Below are 16111 nucleotides of genomic sequence, written 5' to 3' on the forward strand. Positions count from 1 at the left end.
CAGGTCATATGGTAACTCTTTATTTAACCTTTTGCAGAATTCCCAGACTATTTTCCAAATCCAAAGTGGCTGTACCATTTTACACTCCCAACACCACTCCATGAGGGTTCTGACTTCTCCGTGTCTTTGCCAACACTTGTTATAATCTTTTTTTGATCATAGCCATCCGAGTAGGTGTGAGATGGTATTTTGTGATTTTTTACTTGCATTTCTCTAGTGGTTAAAGATGCTAACGTCTGCTCATGTGCACACCTGTTTTTAATGAAAACGCTTCCTATATTTCACCACTGAATTTGATGTTGATTTTTTAAAAAAACAGCACATCATGGAAATGACCTGTTCCTAGTTTAATGAGTGCTGATTTTTGAAAATTAGAAATGAACATCAATGCCTTGGAGGAATATTTGCTTTGTTTAGTCTGATGCTATCAATAATAGTAATGGATTTTCTTAACCCTTAAGTCTTGGATTCTTGGTATATGGCCAACTTGGAATCCATGTATTAATGTTTTAATATTCCTTGTATTTTATCTTCTATAATTGTTTTACTTTTGTTTTCCTTTTTGGTTTTTCTGTATCTATGCTTTTAAGAAATATTGGCCTACATTAGCCTATCTGTGCCACTTTTATCAGGTGAAATCAGTTATGATTACATTAATTAGGAAGCTCTCAACATACAAATTATTTAGTATTTGAGACAAATACAGGCACTTCTTTATACATAAACAATTCTTTAATAATTCTTCCAATTTTTTGTTCAGTTATAGATCCATTCAATGTTTTCTCTCAGTCTCTCTCTCTCTCTATATATATATATATATTTTTTTTTTTTTTTTACTAAATCTCATTTTGACATTCATTTTTTTCAAATTATCTTCTTACTGCTAATTTTCAATTTCTTATAATCTCTTCATTCTTGTCTGGGCAAATCCCTCTCTCCTCAACCTTTCCCTCATTCCTAATATTGTAAACTAGGTTCTTACATTTTTATAATTAGATATAATTAGATATGCAGAGGTTTCTCTTCCAAGTAACAGGTCTTGGAGTTATGAAATTAATTTTTCTCTTTTCCAATCATTCATTTATGCTTGTGTTGGTTAATAAATGGTTTAGCATGCTTTTTTGAGTATATTATGTGGTTTTCCTTTGTTCATTTTTAAATCCTCAGGTTTGATAAGCTCATTAATTTTCATTCTTTTTGGTTAATAACAAGACTCAAGTCCAATCATTTTCCTTCAAGCAAATCTTTGGCAAGCATTTTATGAGTTTTGTTTGTAATATTATCATTCTTATTTTCTAGGTAGTTTACAACTACAGTCTTTATTTCTTCTCTTATCTAAGAGTTTTTAAAGAGAATATTTTTCAATTCCCATGTGATTTGATTATGGTATTTAAACTTTTGTCCTTAAATATTCTACTTTGAACTGCCTATGAGAAAGATATCATGGGAGAGACAGTGGGAGGAGAAGAGCAAGGAGATAAAGCAAGACATTTCTATGGGGGAAAAAACCTCAGTTGCACACTGAAATGTGCCTAGCTAAACTAACCAGAGGTCCAGGGTGATATGAGTTTTCCTGGTGGATCAGAGGTAAAGAATCCACCTGCCAATGCAGGAGACATGGGTTTGATTCCTGGATTAGGAAGATCCATGGAGAAGGAAATGGCAACCCACACGAGTATTCTTGCCTGGGAAATCTCATGGACAGAGGAGCCTAGTGGGCTGCAGTCCATGGGGTCTCAAAAGAGTCAGACTGGACTGAGTGACTAAAACAAACAACAAATCAGAGGGTGTTATACCAATTAACAATATTAAAAAATGGAACATAAATAATTTTCTCTGCACTTAGAACCCATGAAACAAAACTTTATTAGGGCAACCATACTGACCATAAGATAATATTTTAAAGTCAAAGCATCTAGTATGAATTATTCTCCCTATAGAAGTAAAGATATACCACTTAAATTATTTTTAGAAAACTCTCAGTGGAACAGAACAAGGTTCACAGATGGTGGTAGATTAGAACACTTAATGAGATTTTTCCATGTCTTTTTGTTAATTTTGGATGCTGCTGCAGGAAAATTACATTTCAAGATATAGCCATCGTTCTCACAGGTCTCACAGCTGTCAAAAGTAATTCTGAAGTAGGGGGAGGAAAAAAAAGAGATGAGGGAAACACCATCAGCATGATTTCCCAATGATGTAATAAGAAGAAATGAGTAATAAAAATTAAAATTCCGTTGCCTGAGAAATTCTGTGAAGACGGACAGCACGCTCAGGGATCCTGCATGGTTTACACTAAGACAGCCAGGACATTCTTGACCGTGATGCTAGAGTCGGTCAATTCTAGACCAAGTGAAATACACCTCAATTGTGCTGATGCCGTCATGAAGACCCAGTGGCTCCATAACTCTGCCTCACTGCTCGGCTAACTCAAGTCTACCTCATCTATGCATATAAATAAACTGTATGGTAAAAAGGCCTCTTTCATACTTGGAAAAATGATGACCTTTAAGAAACTACCAATTTTCCTTAAGACAAAGTTATTGCAATTCATTTGCATGTTCCTGGGAACACCATGCTCAAGACACATTAGGGATGTGTGCTCTGCAAATGGCAGTTCATCTACACAAAAGATATTATATCATTATGTAATATCACGTTATATCAGTATATCCATGTGATATATCCCATTATATCATTAACTATTGGGTGTACATTTTTCACATTCTGACATTTCTGAAAGCGGAATGCATCTTAAGATTAACATGGTAAGAGACTGTGGCATTTCATTGGCAGCATTTTTTTTTTTCCTTTACATAAAATCTCAGTGCATCTCACATCACATGTGGCTTAGATTTGCTGAAATGCAGTTTAGTTTTCGGTCACCGGCGTACAAATGATATTTGAAACCACAGGACTGAAAGGTTACCTCAGGAGAGCATGTAGAGTGAGAAGAGGAAAGATGCGAGGACATGCAAGAGTGAAAGGTCTGATGGAGGAGGAGGAATTGGAGAAGCAAAGCGGGGAGGAATGGCCAGTGAGGAGGAAAATCAGAGGGCACGCTACTGGGGGAGAGTGTGCGGAGGGAGCGGTTTGTATGAGAGTGTGTGTATGCGGAATGCGGCCGCCAGATCAAGTAAAGCCAGAACTGGAAACTGCCCAGTGGATTCAGCGACGCAGAAGATGCAGGAGGGGTGGTGGGAGCCCTGGGATCAGAAGCCATCACTCAACGGCTGCAGGAGTGAAGGCACCAAAGCTGAGAAAGTGGAGACTCAACTCTTTGTGGAAGTGTGGGCAGTAGCCAGAGAGGGGAGCCTGACCACTCAATATTAATATGTTTAGGATAATCGGCTAACAATTATCTTAAGTAACTTTCTGCTTGAAATTGGTATTTGAAAATAGAACACCTTAAGACAAAATTACACTGCAAAGCTATATTCACAAACCACCATCAGAACATTCTCCTTTGTGGTGGTGGTTCTTCAGTCGCCAAGTTGTGTCCGACTCTTTGTGACTCCAAGGACTGCAGTACGCTAGGCTTCTCTGTTCTTCCCTGGCTCCTGGAGTTTGCTCAAACGCATGTCTACTGAGTCAGTGATGTCATGCAACCACCTCATCCTCTTCGAGACAAACCCAAAGACAGCCTGAAAATGGGATATGGGAACCCAAATGTTGGCACAGGCAGATGTTTAGGATTCTCACGACCAAAGGAAAGAAGAGCAAACATCCGATTCCACTCAACAGAAAGCCTTTGTGTGGGATGGTGTTAGGTTCTGGAAAGAACAACAGAGACTGAATAGGATGGAGTCTTTGTGCTGGAGAATCTTACAGCCTCAGTGGAAAAGGCTGTGCCCCAGTTTAACAGCCTTTTCATTCCCATCCCTGCCCTGCTGGATTTAGACGGGGGTGGGGGGTGGAAAAAGGTTTCATCAGCTTTTCTAGGCGAAGGCTGAAAAGCCTCAGTGAGAACACCAGGTCCCACCGTGGCACCGCTGGTCCTTCCCATCAATCACGGGCAGAAAGAGCCTCTCCTCAACCATGCTCCATCACACCACCTTCTAATTTCAATCTAAACAGAAGTCCTTACTTTCTAAACTGCAGGTCGTTTTGAGGTTCTAGAATCATCTCTATCTGGGAAAGAAAAGCTGCCCTGGAGGCCAGGGAGTCTGAAGGGCAGAGCAGGGTTACCTTTTGTTGAAACCAAGGAAAATGAAAGGCACCAGCCACAGGTCTGGCTTGGGCCAAAGGCCCAGTGCTCAATACCGTATAAAGCAGGCTGAGGGCCTCTGCCAGTCACTGGAGGGAAGAGATCCAGACGCTGCCGACCAGGGAGAAACCAACGTGTCTGCAGCAGCCAAAACTGAAGACAAGTTTATGTTCTAATCTAAGAAAAGCAACTAGAGAAATACTTTGTCGTGCTAAATTTGGTATCATGACATTTTCTAACTCCAGCAATGTGGAAAGTGAAGTATTTGGAAGTCGTGGAGGCCTGGGCTCTGGTTTTGGTTCTGAAAGGGATCCGCTGGGCTCAGGCGGCTGAGCGACTCCCTCTGGGTTCTGACTCCTGCAAAGGACCTACGGCTGTTTAATGCCTTTCCCCACTCGGACTGCTCTCTCTGTCTGAGGTGCTGCAGAGAGATGCTAGAAAGCACACAAAACAGCAGCTGTGAAAACACACATGAGGTTGTGGCTGTTCAGTCGCTCAGTCGTGTCCGACTCTTTGTGACCCCATGTGCAGCACGCCAGGCTTCCCTGTCCTTCACCATCTCCTGGAGGTTGCTCAAATTCATGTCCATGGAGTCGGTGATGCCATCCAACCAAGAACCGACTCATTGGAAAAGACCCTGATGCTGGGAAAGATTGAGGGCAGGAGGAGAAGGGGACGACAGAGGATGAGATGGTTGGATTCACACAATAATGACTCAATATTACATCTCAAGAAATTCAGCCCCTCAGGACTGTGGTTGGCCAACAAAACTCTGAGGTTTCCCCAGGAAGGGAAACACCAGCCTCAGCCATGAGAGGTGCTACAACAGCCTCTAAAACTGGACCAGAGGCTGCACTGAAGCCAAGTGTTTGGGGCCCAGAGGAGAGAGATGAGCATCCTCCCCACTAGTCCAGGGGCGGGGCCACTGGCCACACCCGGCTCTTCTCAGTCTCCAGGCTCCCATCCAACCTGATATCTTTTCCTCTTTCCTCCTAAAGTCTTTGGAGTCTGGACACAGTTGCCTGAGACCCCCGAGTACTTGGTAAGGGTGACTTCTACCTTTGATAATTAAGTGTTGTTTGAATTCATAAAGTCTCTTACTACAGTGTTTAAAAGAAAGTCTCCTGGTTGCCTTTCTTGAACAAATAAATCTTTTTTTTTTTTAAGTATGATACGTCATCTTAGTGCTCATAAAATTCTTTCAGATAAAAATGAAACAATTATATAAAATGTATGTTTACATTAGAATGCCAACCTGATTTTTGAAACATGATATTTTGCAATCTATCTAGCCATCCATTTTTTTTTTTTAAACTATCTTTCATGGTGATACTCGAACTTACACGGCACAGAGACCAACCTGGCTTCTTAAAACCCATCCATCAACTTCCGACTCTACTGGCCAGGACATGGCTCAGTGCTTATGCAGAAACCAAGCTCAAGACCTTTGCAATGATGAGAACCTAGACGGGCACACAGAATCCATTTTTTCTAAAATGCTCTTCATTGGGAACACAACATGTCATATGAGCCACAACATGTGGGGAAATTGACATAAAAATGTGCTGTTTAAAGTGCCCCGTGGTGGAAGGAGAGGGTGGGGCAAATTGAGAGGGCAGCACTAATGCAGATACCCTGCCATGTGTCAAGCAGACAGCTAGCAGGAAGCTGCTGTATCACATAGGGAGCTCAGCTCAGTGCTCTGATGACCTAGAGGAGTGGTTGGGGGTGGGGGATGCGGGAGAGAGGCTCCAGAGGGAGGGGATACATGTATCCATATAGCTGATTCATGCTGTTGTACAGCAGAAACCAACACAACATTGTAAAGCAATTATCCTCCAATTAAAACTTTTTAAAAATTTAAAATAAAGTGCCCCATCGCCACTGCAGTGCCCCATCCCACTGTATGGTCTTTTGCACCGGAATTAGGAGAGGGTGGCAAGGGTCCCATGGCTGGGACAGAAGCCCCCAAGGATGGAGCCCGCTCTGGACATTCACAGTCTTGGGTGCGGAGGCTATTCTGGCTTCAAGCAGATACTACCCCTCACTCACAACCTGCCAAGACTCACAACTGGACAATCCAGGACTAAGTTTCCAGAAATGCTGAAGGTCAAGAAGGAAGCACAATTGAGGAAGCTCCCTCTCGACCTCTCCCTTGAGCAGCAGGGGCAGAAGAAGAAAGGAGAATAAAAACAGAAGCACTGACAACCATTTCGTGAACAGCTGCTGAGTGTCAGGTATGTACTAAGTGTTGTTCACACAGTGTTTCTAGCCCTGGCTGAAAGGGAGAAGTGGCGATCCCATTGAACAAATGATACTAGTGTAGCCTGTAAATCCACTGCTCAAGGCCTCACAGCTAGAAAGCGAGAGAGACAGATTTCAGACCAGAAGTGTCTGACTCCCACATCCGTTTCCCTAGGTCTCTCCCACACTTTACCGCTTCAGTCCAGGCCTAACATTGTAAATTAATGGCTCAATGGCCCAGCCTCCATTTGCCCTAAAATTGCAATGAGAGAGATGACACAGTGAACAAGTGAAAAGTTCTGGCCAAAGCTAAAGCACTGATCATTCAGTGTAGAGCTTCACATTACAATGGCCATGTTAACCCCCCGTCTGTCCATTTCACTAGCCTGGAGGGATGCATCCCACATGGTTCCGAGGCAGCCTGGAGAGCCTGGTTCCCAGGGAGTCCCAGGACCAGCCAGCCAGAGTTGTGACAGGTGCACTGGCGTGTTTCATGTCAGAAGGTGCCATGACCTCCTGAAAAGCAGGAGAACCGCATCAGAAATCAAGTTGCACTTCTGCTCACCAACCACGTGTTAACTCTAGAAAGGTTTCATTTACAGTAGGTGTCCTTGTGGTGCTAAGTAGGATGGTTTAAAGCCTTATCCCAGAGCTCCTGGACCATGAATGATTCCACCAGTGAGGAACTGCATGCATGGGAGAGAAAGAGACGAAGCATCCGTCTCTATAGTTAGGAATGAACAGTAACTACTGACAAATCCATAACAGAGACTTCAGAGATTTCATTCTCGTTCCCACTGAATGCTCACCTCATGTCTGTGACTCCATTCTCCCTTTTAACAGCAATGATAACAGAGTTTGCAAGAAAGATGGGCTACTCAGTGGTAGCTGCAAAAAATTTTGACATAGACAAAGAAAAAGAAATACACAAGTCTGCAGACTATTTGGAATTGTTATAATCTCTTATAATGGGGGGGAAGCATTTGATTTCTCTCATTTAAAAAGAAGTACTTTCGATACTGTATTGTATAATTGAAAGTTGCTAAGAGAGCAGATTTTAAAAGTTCTCATCACAAGAAATAAATTGTTAACTCTTTTGAAATGATGAATGTTAACGAACACTATGGTAATCGTTTTGTAATATATGTGTGTGTGTGTGTGTGTGTGTGCTCGGTCGTGTTGGACTCTGCAACCCCATGGACTGTAGCCAGTCAGGCTCCTCTGTCCATGGAATTTTCCAGGCAAGAACATTGGACTGGGTTGTTATTTCCTAAGGCAAAGGATCTTTGCAACCCAGGGATCAAATTCACATCTCTTGCATCTCCTGCATTGGCAGGCAGGTTCTTTACCACTGAGCCACCTGGGAAGCCTATACCTCTATCAAATCATTATACTACAGACCTTAAACTAATACAATGTTCTGTGTCAATTATACCTCAATAAAACTGGAAAAGTTACATGGTAAAGTGTGGCATAATAAACTTGCTTGCAAAAAAATTTTTAATTGAAAAAATTAAGAGATACACATTTCTCCTAAGTTATATAAAGTTGCTCGAACACATAAAAGGGGGTAGTCACTAAGCTTCAGGAGTTTTCTAATCCAGTCGTTTGGTAGAACAATCAGAAACACCAAACCTTCTCCCAAAAGGCAGATTTAATCTGTTTAAAACTATAAAACCAATGAAAGTCTTTTCCCAGGACCATTTTATTCAGAGGTCAGATATTGGAGAAGAACTGAGGGAAAGGCAAAAATCACAAAGCCCAATCCAAGAAAATACATGGCATGTAACCAGAAGAAATACTTAGACATTCTGCCCTTCATAAAACTTATAAAATATCCTTGACATAACACTGAGAGAGATGCTGGAGGGAGACACATATTCAGAATGCATGAAAATAATCTTATTTTCAGGCTGTCTGAAAAATTAAGTCTCTCAAAAATGTATCCTGCTATGAAGCCAAATTATTTGCTAAAACGTCAATACAGTCAAGATAAAATACAAAGTAAGGCCTTTGTTAAAAATCCCTGAAACTGGGCTGCCACCCATCAGTTGAAGCCCTGTTAATTTCATTAATTTAATAATTCATGTTATTAATTTGTTGAGTAGTCTGTGCCAAGGACCCAGACCGAGTTATCCAGAGGCTCCTAATTAGCAACACTGCCCACAGATTATCTGACTCCACCTCTGTCTGCTAGGACTTTCTACAGAGCAAGAGACAGAAATCTCAACTTCATATGGCTTCAGTCAAAAGGGATTTTTTTAAGGAAGCACTTATCCATACCCATCAGGCTGGCCAGGGCTTCAGAGCCCCCAGCGTCCCCCACCCCACATCTCTCAGCAGGGCCCCCTCCCTCTCTGCTGGCTCTGGGCTCAGAAGCCCAACCTCACTGCACACTTTCCCCACAGCCCAAGTCTCCAGGCTTCTCCTTAAGCCAGCCAGAGTGGTCACAGGAATGACAGGTGAGTGGCTGGGCTTGAGCCACAGAAGAACACAGGGATGGTCCGCAGAGCTGGCCGGGCCCTCGATGAGCCTGGGAGAATGCACGGGGAACAGCCAGAGCCTGTAGCACGGCTGCCACACTCTCTCCCAGCCTGTCATCTTTCCTCACACCTCTGTCCATCACTCCCTATTTAAAGCTTCCCCGGTTCCCAGTGCTACTGATCAGGGCCTTCCACAGACTGGCCCCACCCTATCTTTTCAGCAGGCTCCTTTTTTAATGCCCCAAACCACTTTCAGTATCGTATAACAGGTGCCGCCAATTATTCTCCAAAGAGATCCTGAGCTACCAGAATCCACGCATGGGAACAAAACGCCCATGCTTCTACCTCCACCAGCATCTCCTGACCTGTGGAGCCTGCCTCTTCAATCTTACCTCCTCAAGCACCAATGTCTCCCTGGACAGAGCCAGTTTCAGGCAGGTTAACTGAAGCAGGAGGGTTCAGATTTGGAAAGACTAAAACCCAATTTCAAACAGACTCATAATTCAAGGACTTTAGATAGACCCACGGGTAGATGTGGGTAGAGAAGTTCATCCCAGTAATCTTGATCTCATTTTCAAAAGTAAGAGGTAAAAGAATGAATAGGTTTATCCAGGATATTCTGTTATGCTAGCTGCAAAAGAGGACACTGAAAATAAAGATCCCCAATCATATGCATGTTACAAGGATATCTGGTATTCAACTTTCAAAATGAAGAATTCACAGATTTCCTCAATTTTCTGGGAAAATGTAAGACCTTTATTCACACAAGAAATAGGGTACTTGACACACATACTTCTACAGATTTTTCAAGCCACCTACAAATCATCAGATAATTCCAATAAATAAGGCTCTGAAAAGACATAAGTTGTGCATAATTTACTATTAAAAGAAGAAAAAAAGCCAGTCAACTTTCCTATATAAAAAAGGATGTTTTGGGAACTCCTCTGATGGTCTAGGGGTTAGGACGTGGTGCTTTCACTGCCATGGCCTAGGTTCAATCCCTAGTCAGGGGACTAAGATCCTGCACACCATGGGGCACAGCTTACTTTTTTTATTTTTCATTTTTAAATTTTTAATTAAAAAAGAAAACTATGTTTTCATCCAGCTTAGGTAGGTCAAGGTAAAGGAAGTATCTCGGCGATTTCAGATAGCCCTGAATGCCTATAAATGGGCAGGATGTTGAGTTCCACCTACCTATACAATTGTTGCAACAGTTGATTTGATGGACATGCAACTAAATTTTAAAAATTCCCTGAGGGGAGATAATAAAACTAAAATAGTTAGTGACACAGACCCATAGCTACTTAAGAAATGAGACTGCTAGCAATTCTTGGAAAAGACAGAGAAAAGAAAAGCGAGCCCATTTTTTGCTCAAGAGAAACTATAAATGCTATGCCAGCAGCCAAACTCGTAAATAAAGCCAGGCACTTGAGAGATCTGCACAGGGCCCATATAATTTATTTTGGTAGGATGACCCTGGATGTGTAGGCTTAAAAGAACACGCACTGTTGAACAAGAGGACAGACTCGGGATTTATTTCACCACCACCTTAAAATAACCTCAACCAAAAATACCATTTTCAATAAACCTAAATAAGAAATAAAAGAGGAAGAAAGAAGAGTTAAGAGGAAAATAAATGAAGAACAGATGCTGGGCCCTCTGTGACTCAAAGAATAAGCCCATGGAGTAACCTATTGAAGATAGTTGGCCTTAACACATTAGTGATTTTGAAAACTAAGATAGTATTTGGGAGAATAAGACCTAGTCAGGAAGCAATAGAAAGCAAAGGCTTCTTTTCATGATTTTCCTCTAAAAAACATTTCCAAAATGCTCCTGAAGTTGATGTGTTTTTGACAAAGGCGGCGCTAGCAAAGGTCTAAACCGTCTACTTATACAGTTCTTTGGGAACTATGGGAAAACATTTTTCCAAGGGCAAGTTGAGCCAAATGGAACTTTCTGCTGGCCCAAAGGTGGAGACAGCCGGGCACAGAGGGAACCAAGTCGTATACACCCCGGCCCCTCCCACCATCTCCTGGCAGGATTCGGCGCCAGAGGACCAAGCCGGAGAGCCCTTGGTCGGCCGGGCAAGGCCAGGTTCCAGCTCATTTACACGTTCCCATGCCTCACCCCTTGGCTCCGGGCCCCCAGGGACAGACTCCATAATCGGCACCATATTTTCCCCCTTCTCGTCTTACGGGTCAGCCCTCGGGAGCCCCTCATTCGCGTTCTGGGCAAGGAGCATACAGCAGGATGTCGTGCAGACACAAAGATGTGAAGACCTCTTCCAAGGCTACACAACTTCCCTGTGACAGGGAGCTCTGAGATCCCCGAGAGCTTGGGGACACCACGCACCCAGCATGGTCTGTCCCCTCCAGCCTGCACCCGTGCCCCGCCTCCTGAATCCTGCCTGTCCTTGGCCATTCCAGATCACAGAGATCACCCACTTTCCTTGACACTGCTGGTTTTACTATTAAATATTTATTTTGCATTTATTCTACACTGCTTTATTACATGCTATTATCACTGACCAACTCTGTTTCCAAGAATGTGTGTCCTCAAAGAGGTTCTTTTATTTCCAACCTTCCCTGCAACACCATGAACCATGCAGACCCACACCCACACTAGAAATGTGGAAAGGACAAAGATACAGTCCCTGGCTCCCTGACTTCCTGAACCGATGCACCATCTCGGTGATATCAGAGCAACATGGCAGCCTTCAACATGAGGTCCCTTAATAATGGGCAGTATTTTTTTTTTTCATCTTTGTGCCCTATGCTTAGCATACACACATGATAAAGTTTTTGTCTAGTGAATGAAAAATAACAGCACTATGGTAAAGACAAAGTTATGTGAGGGCTTCAGTTCAGTTCAGTTCAGTTGCTCAGTCATGTCTGACGTTTTGTGACCCCATGAATTGCAGCACACCAGGCCTCCCTGTCCATCACCAACTCCCGGAGTCTACTCAAACTCATGTCCATAGAGTCAATGATGCCATCCAGCCATCTCATCCTCTGTCGTCCCCTTCTCCTTCTGCTCCCAATCCCTCCCAGCATCAAGGTCTTTCCCAATGAGTCAACTCTTCACATGAGGTGGCCTAAGTACTGGAGTTTCAGCTTCAGCATCAGTCCTTCCAATGAACACCCAGGACTGATCTCCTTCAGAAAGGACTGGTTGGATCTCCTTGCAGTCCAAAGGACTCTCAAGAGTCTTCTCCAACACCACATCAATTCTTCAGTGCTCAGCTTTCTTCACAGTCCAACTCTCAACATCCATACATAACCACAGGAAAAACCATAGCCTTGACTAGACGGACCTTTGTTGGCAAAGTAATGTCTCTGCTTTTGAATATGCTATCTAGGTTGGTCATAACTTTCCTTCCAAAGAGTAAGCGTCTTTTAATTTCATGGCTGCAATCACCATCTGCAGTGATTTTGGAGCCCCCCAAAATAAAATCTGACACTGTTTCCCCATCTATCTGCCATGAAGTGATGACACCAGATGCCATGATCTTAATTTTGTGAATGCTGAGCTTTAAGCCAACTTTTTCACTCTTCTCTTTCACTTTCATCAAGAGGATTTTTAGTTCCTCTTCACTTTCTGCCATAAGGGTGGTATCATCTGCATATCTGAGGTTATTGATATTTCTCCTAGCAATTCTGATTCCAGCTGTGCTTCTTCCAGCCCAGTGTTTCTTATGATATACTCTGCATATAAGTTCAATAAGCAGGGTGATAATATACAGCCTTGACGTACTCCTTTTCCTATTTGCAACCAGTCTGTTGTTCCATGTCCAGTTCTAACTGTTGCTTCCTGACCTGCATACTTGTTTCTCAAGAGGCAGGTCAGGTGCTCTGGTATTCCCATCTCTTTCAGAATTTTCCACAGTTTATTGTGATCCACACAGTCAAAGGCTTTGGCATAGTCAAAAAAGCAGAAATAGATGTTTTTCTGGAACTCTCTTGCTTTTTCCATGACCCAGCAGATGTTGGCAATTTGATCTCTGGTTCCTCTGCCTTTTCTAAAACCAGCTTGAACATCAGGGAGTTCACAGTTCACATATTGCTGAAGCCTGGCTTGGAGAATTTTGAGCATTACTTTCCTAGCATGTGAGATGAGTGCAATTGTGCAGTAGTTTGAGCATTCTTTTGCATTGCCTTTCTTTGGGATTGGAATGAAAACTGACCTTTTCCAGTCCTGTGGCCACTGCTGAGTTTTCCAAATTGGCTGGCATATTGAGTGCAGCACTTTCACAGCATCATCTTCCAGGATTTGAAATAGCTCAACTGGAATTCCATCACCTCCACTAGCTTTGTTTGTAGTGATGCTTTCTAAGGCCCATTTGACTTCACATTCAAGGATGTCTGGCTCTAGGTGAGTGATCACACCATCATGATTATCTTGGTCGTGAAGATCATTTTTGTACAGTTCTTCTGTGTATTCTTGCCACCTCTTCTTAATATCTTCTGCTTCTGTTAGGTCCATACCATTTCTGTCCTTTCTTGAGCCCATCTTTGCATGAAATGTTCCCTTGGTATCTCTAATTTTCTTGAAGAGATCTCTAGTCTTTCCCATTCTGTTGTTTTTCTCTCTTTCTTTGCATTGATTGCTGAGGAAGGCTTTCTTATCTCTCCTTGCTATTCTTTGGAACTCTGCATTCAGATGCTTATATCTTTCCTTTTCTCCTTTGCTTTTCGCTTCTCTTCCTTTCACAGCTATTTGTAAGGCCTCCTCAGACAGCCATTTTGTTTTTTTGCATTTCTTTTCCGTGGGGATGGTATTGATCCCTGTCTCCTGTACAATGTCACGAACCTCAGTCCATAGTTCATCAGGCACTCTATCTATCAGATCTAGTCCCTTAAATCTATTTCTCACTTCCCCTGTATAATCATAAGGGATTTGATTTAAGTCGTACCTGAATGGTCTAGTGGTTTTCCCTACTTTCTTCAATTAAAGTCTGAATTTGGCAATAAGGAGTTCATGATCTGAGCCACAGCCAGCTCATGGTCTTGTTTTTGTTGACTGTATAGAGCTTCTCCATCTTTGGCTGCAAAGAATATAATCAATCTGATTGTGGTGTTGACCATCTGGTGATGTCCATGTGCAGAGTCTTCTTTTGTGTTGTTGGAAGAGGGTGTTTGCTATGACCAGTGTGTTCCCTTGACAAAACTCTATTAGCCTTTGCCCTGCTTCATTCTGTATTCCAAGGCCAAATTTGCCTGTTAGCCCAAGTATTTCTTGACTTCCTACTTTTGCATTCCAGTCCCCTATAATGAAAAGGACATCTTTTTTGGGTGTTAGTTCTAAAAGGTCTTGTAAGTCTTCGTAGAACTGTTCAACTTCAGCTTCTTCAGCGTTACTGGTTGGGCCATAGGCTTGAATTACTGTGATATTGAATGGTTTGCCTTGGAAATGAACAGAGGTCATTCTGTCATATTTGATATTGCATCCAAGTACTGCATTTCAGAGTCTTTTGTTGACCATAATGGCCACTCCATTTCTTCCAAGGATTCCTGCCCACAGTAGTAGATATAATGGTCATCTGAGTTAAAGTCACCCATTCCAGTCCATTTTAGTTCCCTGATTCCTAGAATGTTGACATTCACTCTTGCCATCTCCTGTTTGACCACTTCCCATTTGCCTTAATTCATGGACCTAACATTCGAGGTTCCTATGCAATATTGCTCTTTACAGCATTGGACCTTGCTTCTATCACCAGTCACATCCACAAGTGGGTATTGTTTTTGCTTTGGCTCCATCCCTTTATTCTTTCTGGACTTATTTCTCCACTGATCTCCAGTAGCATATTGGGCACCTAACGACCTGGGGAGTTCCTTTCAATATCCTATCATTTTGCCTTTTCTCGGCAGTAGCCGAGAAGAGCTACCCCATGTCCGACGTCAGGGGAGGTGGCCAAGAGGAGCTATCCTGCGCCCAAGGTCGGGGCGGTGGCCAAGAGGAGCAACTCCTCATCCAAGGAGCAGTGGCTGTGAGGGCACAGGAGGGTCAAGAGGAGCTACTCCACATTCAAGGTCAGGAGGGGGCAGCCGTGAGGAGATACCCCTTGTCCAAGGTAAGGAGCAGTGGCTGTGCTTTGCTGGGGCAGCCGTGAAGAGATACCACACGTCCAGGGTAAGAGAAAACCAAGTAAGATGGTAGGTGTTGCAAGAGGGCATCCGAGGGCAGACACACTGAAACCATAATCACAGAAAACTAGTCAATCTAATCACACTAGGACCACAGCCTTGTCTAACTCAATGAAACTAAGCCATGCTGTGTGGGGCCACCCAAGACGTGCGGGTCATGGTGGAGAGGTCTGAAAGAATGTGGTCCACTGGAGAAGGGAATGGCAAACCACTTCAGTATTCTTGCCTTGAGAACCCCATGAACAGTATGAACAGTATGGGAGGCCTTAGAGGTAGAATCAGATATGATTAACCAAGAATGCTCTATTACTGAATCTGAATCTTCAGTCAAGGAGGTAAGGAATTCTCAATGCTGGAAGATGTTGCAAGTACAAGAAATAAGGAATAAGGACAAATGAAAAAATAAAAAAAGAGCTCTCTCTGCAAAAGTGAAGACTAAAACTAAATGCCATGGAACTAAGACTTTTGACTTTCTTCCCCGTAGCTGGGGTATAGGATGCAGCTGTGGTTAAACAATCAGTTTTTAAAAGCTGCTGTGAACACAAGTCACCAGGTAAAAATAAAAGCTGCACCCTACTACTTAAGTTTTTTTTTAATCCAACTAGTCTTCACACTGGAAAGACGTTACCCAGGTGATATAGAATCTGACAGGTTTCAAGAAACTTTAGGTCACTTTGCTTTAGGTCATAAGCTCTTTAGGCAATTGCTATTATGTAGTTACAGGCTTCCCACATGGCTCAGTGGTAAAGAATCAGCCTGCAATGCAGAAGATACAGGTTCAATCCCTGGGTCAGGAAGATCTCCTGGAATGGAAACTGGCAACTCACTCGTTTTCTCACAGGTATTCTTGCTGGAAAATTCCATGGACAGACGGCAGGTTACCCATGGGGTCGCAAACTGACAGACACAAGTGAGCATAAGCACGTATGTAATTACATAGCTCTTCATGAAATTCTTTATTTGAAAAGTTGAGACTATTCAACACACCATGTCCTCCCAGTTTCTGGCAAACTAGTTTTCATGCAATCATTTGT

The 16111-nt window shown here is 42.8% G+C and overlaps 1 protein-coding gene and 1 non-coding gene across 2 annotated transcripts in view; one reads left to right on the plus strand and one right to left on the minus strand.

Moving 5' to 3' along the window:
- MTMR7 (myotubularin related protein 7) overlaps positions 1 to 9074 on the minus strand; it is a 70510-nt gene extending 61436 nt beyond the window's left edge. The window contains exons 1-2 of the mRNA XM_068971377.1: positions 8842 to 9074; positions 1397 to 1427 (exon numbers count right to left, since the gene is read on the minus strand). Coding sequence (XP_068827478.1) covers positions 1397 to 1427; positions 8842 to 9074 — 264 coding nt within the window. The remainder of the gene's footprint in view (positions 1 to 1396; positions 1428 to 8841) is intronic.
- Positions 9075 to 9875: 801 nt separating this feature from the next.
- On the plus strand, positions 9876 to 9947 carry TRNAE-UUC (transfer RNA glutamic acid (anticodon UUC)). Its single transcript has one exon. It is a non-coding gene; the product is annotated as a tRNA-Glu (tRNA).
- The last annotated feature ends 6164 nt before the right edge of the window (positions 9948 to 16111 follow it).

The sequence above is a fragment of the Capricornis sumatraensis genome, chromosome 4, assembly GCF_032405125.1.
Source record: "Capricornis sumatraensis isolate serow.1 chromosome 4, serow.2, whole genome shotgun sequence".
Classification (NCBI taxonomy): Eukaryota; Metazoa; Chordata; class Mammalia; order Artiodactyla; family Bovidae; genus Capricornis; species Capricornis sumatraensis.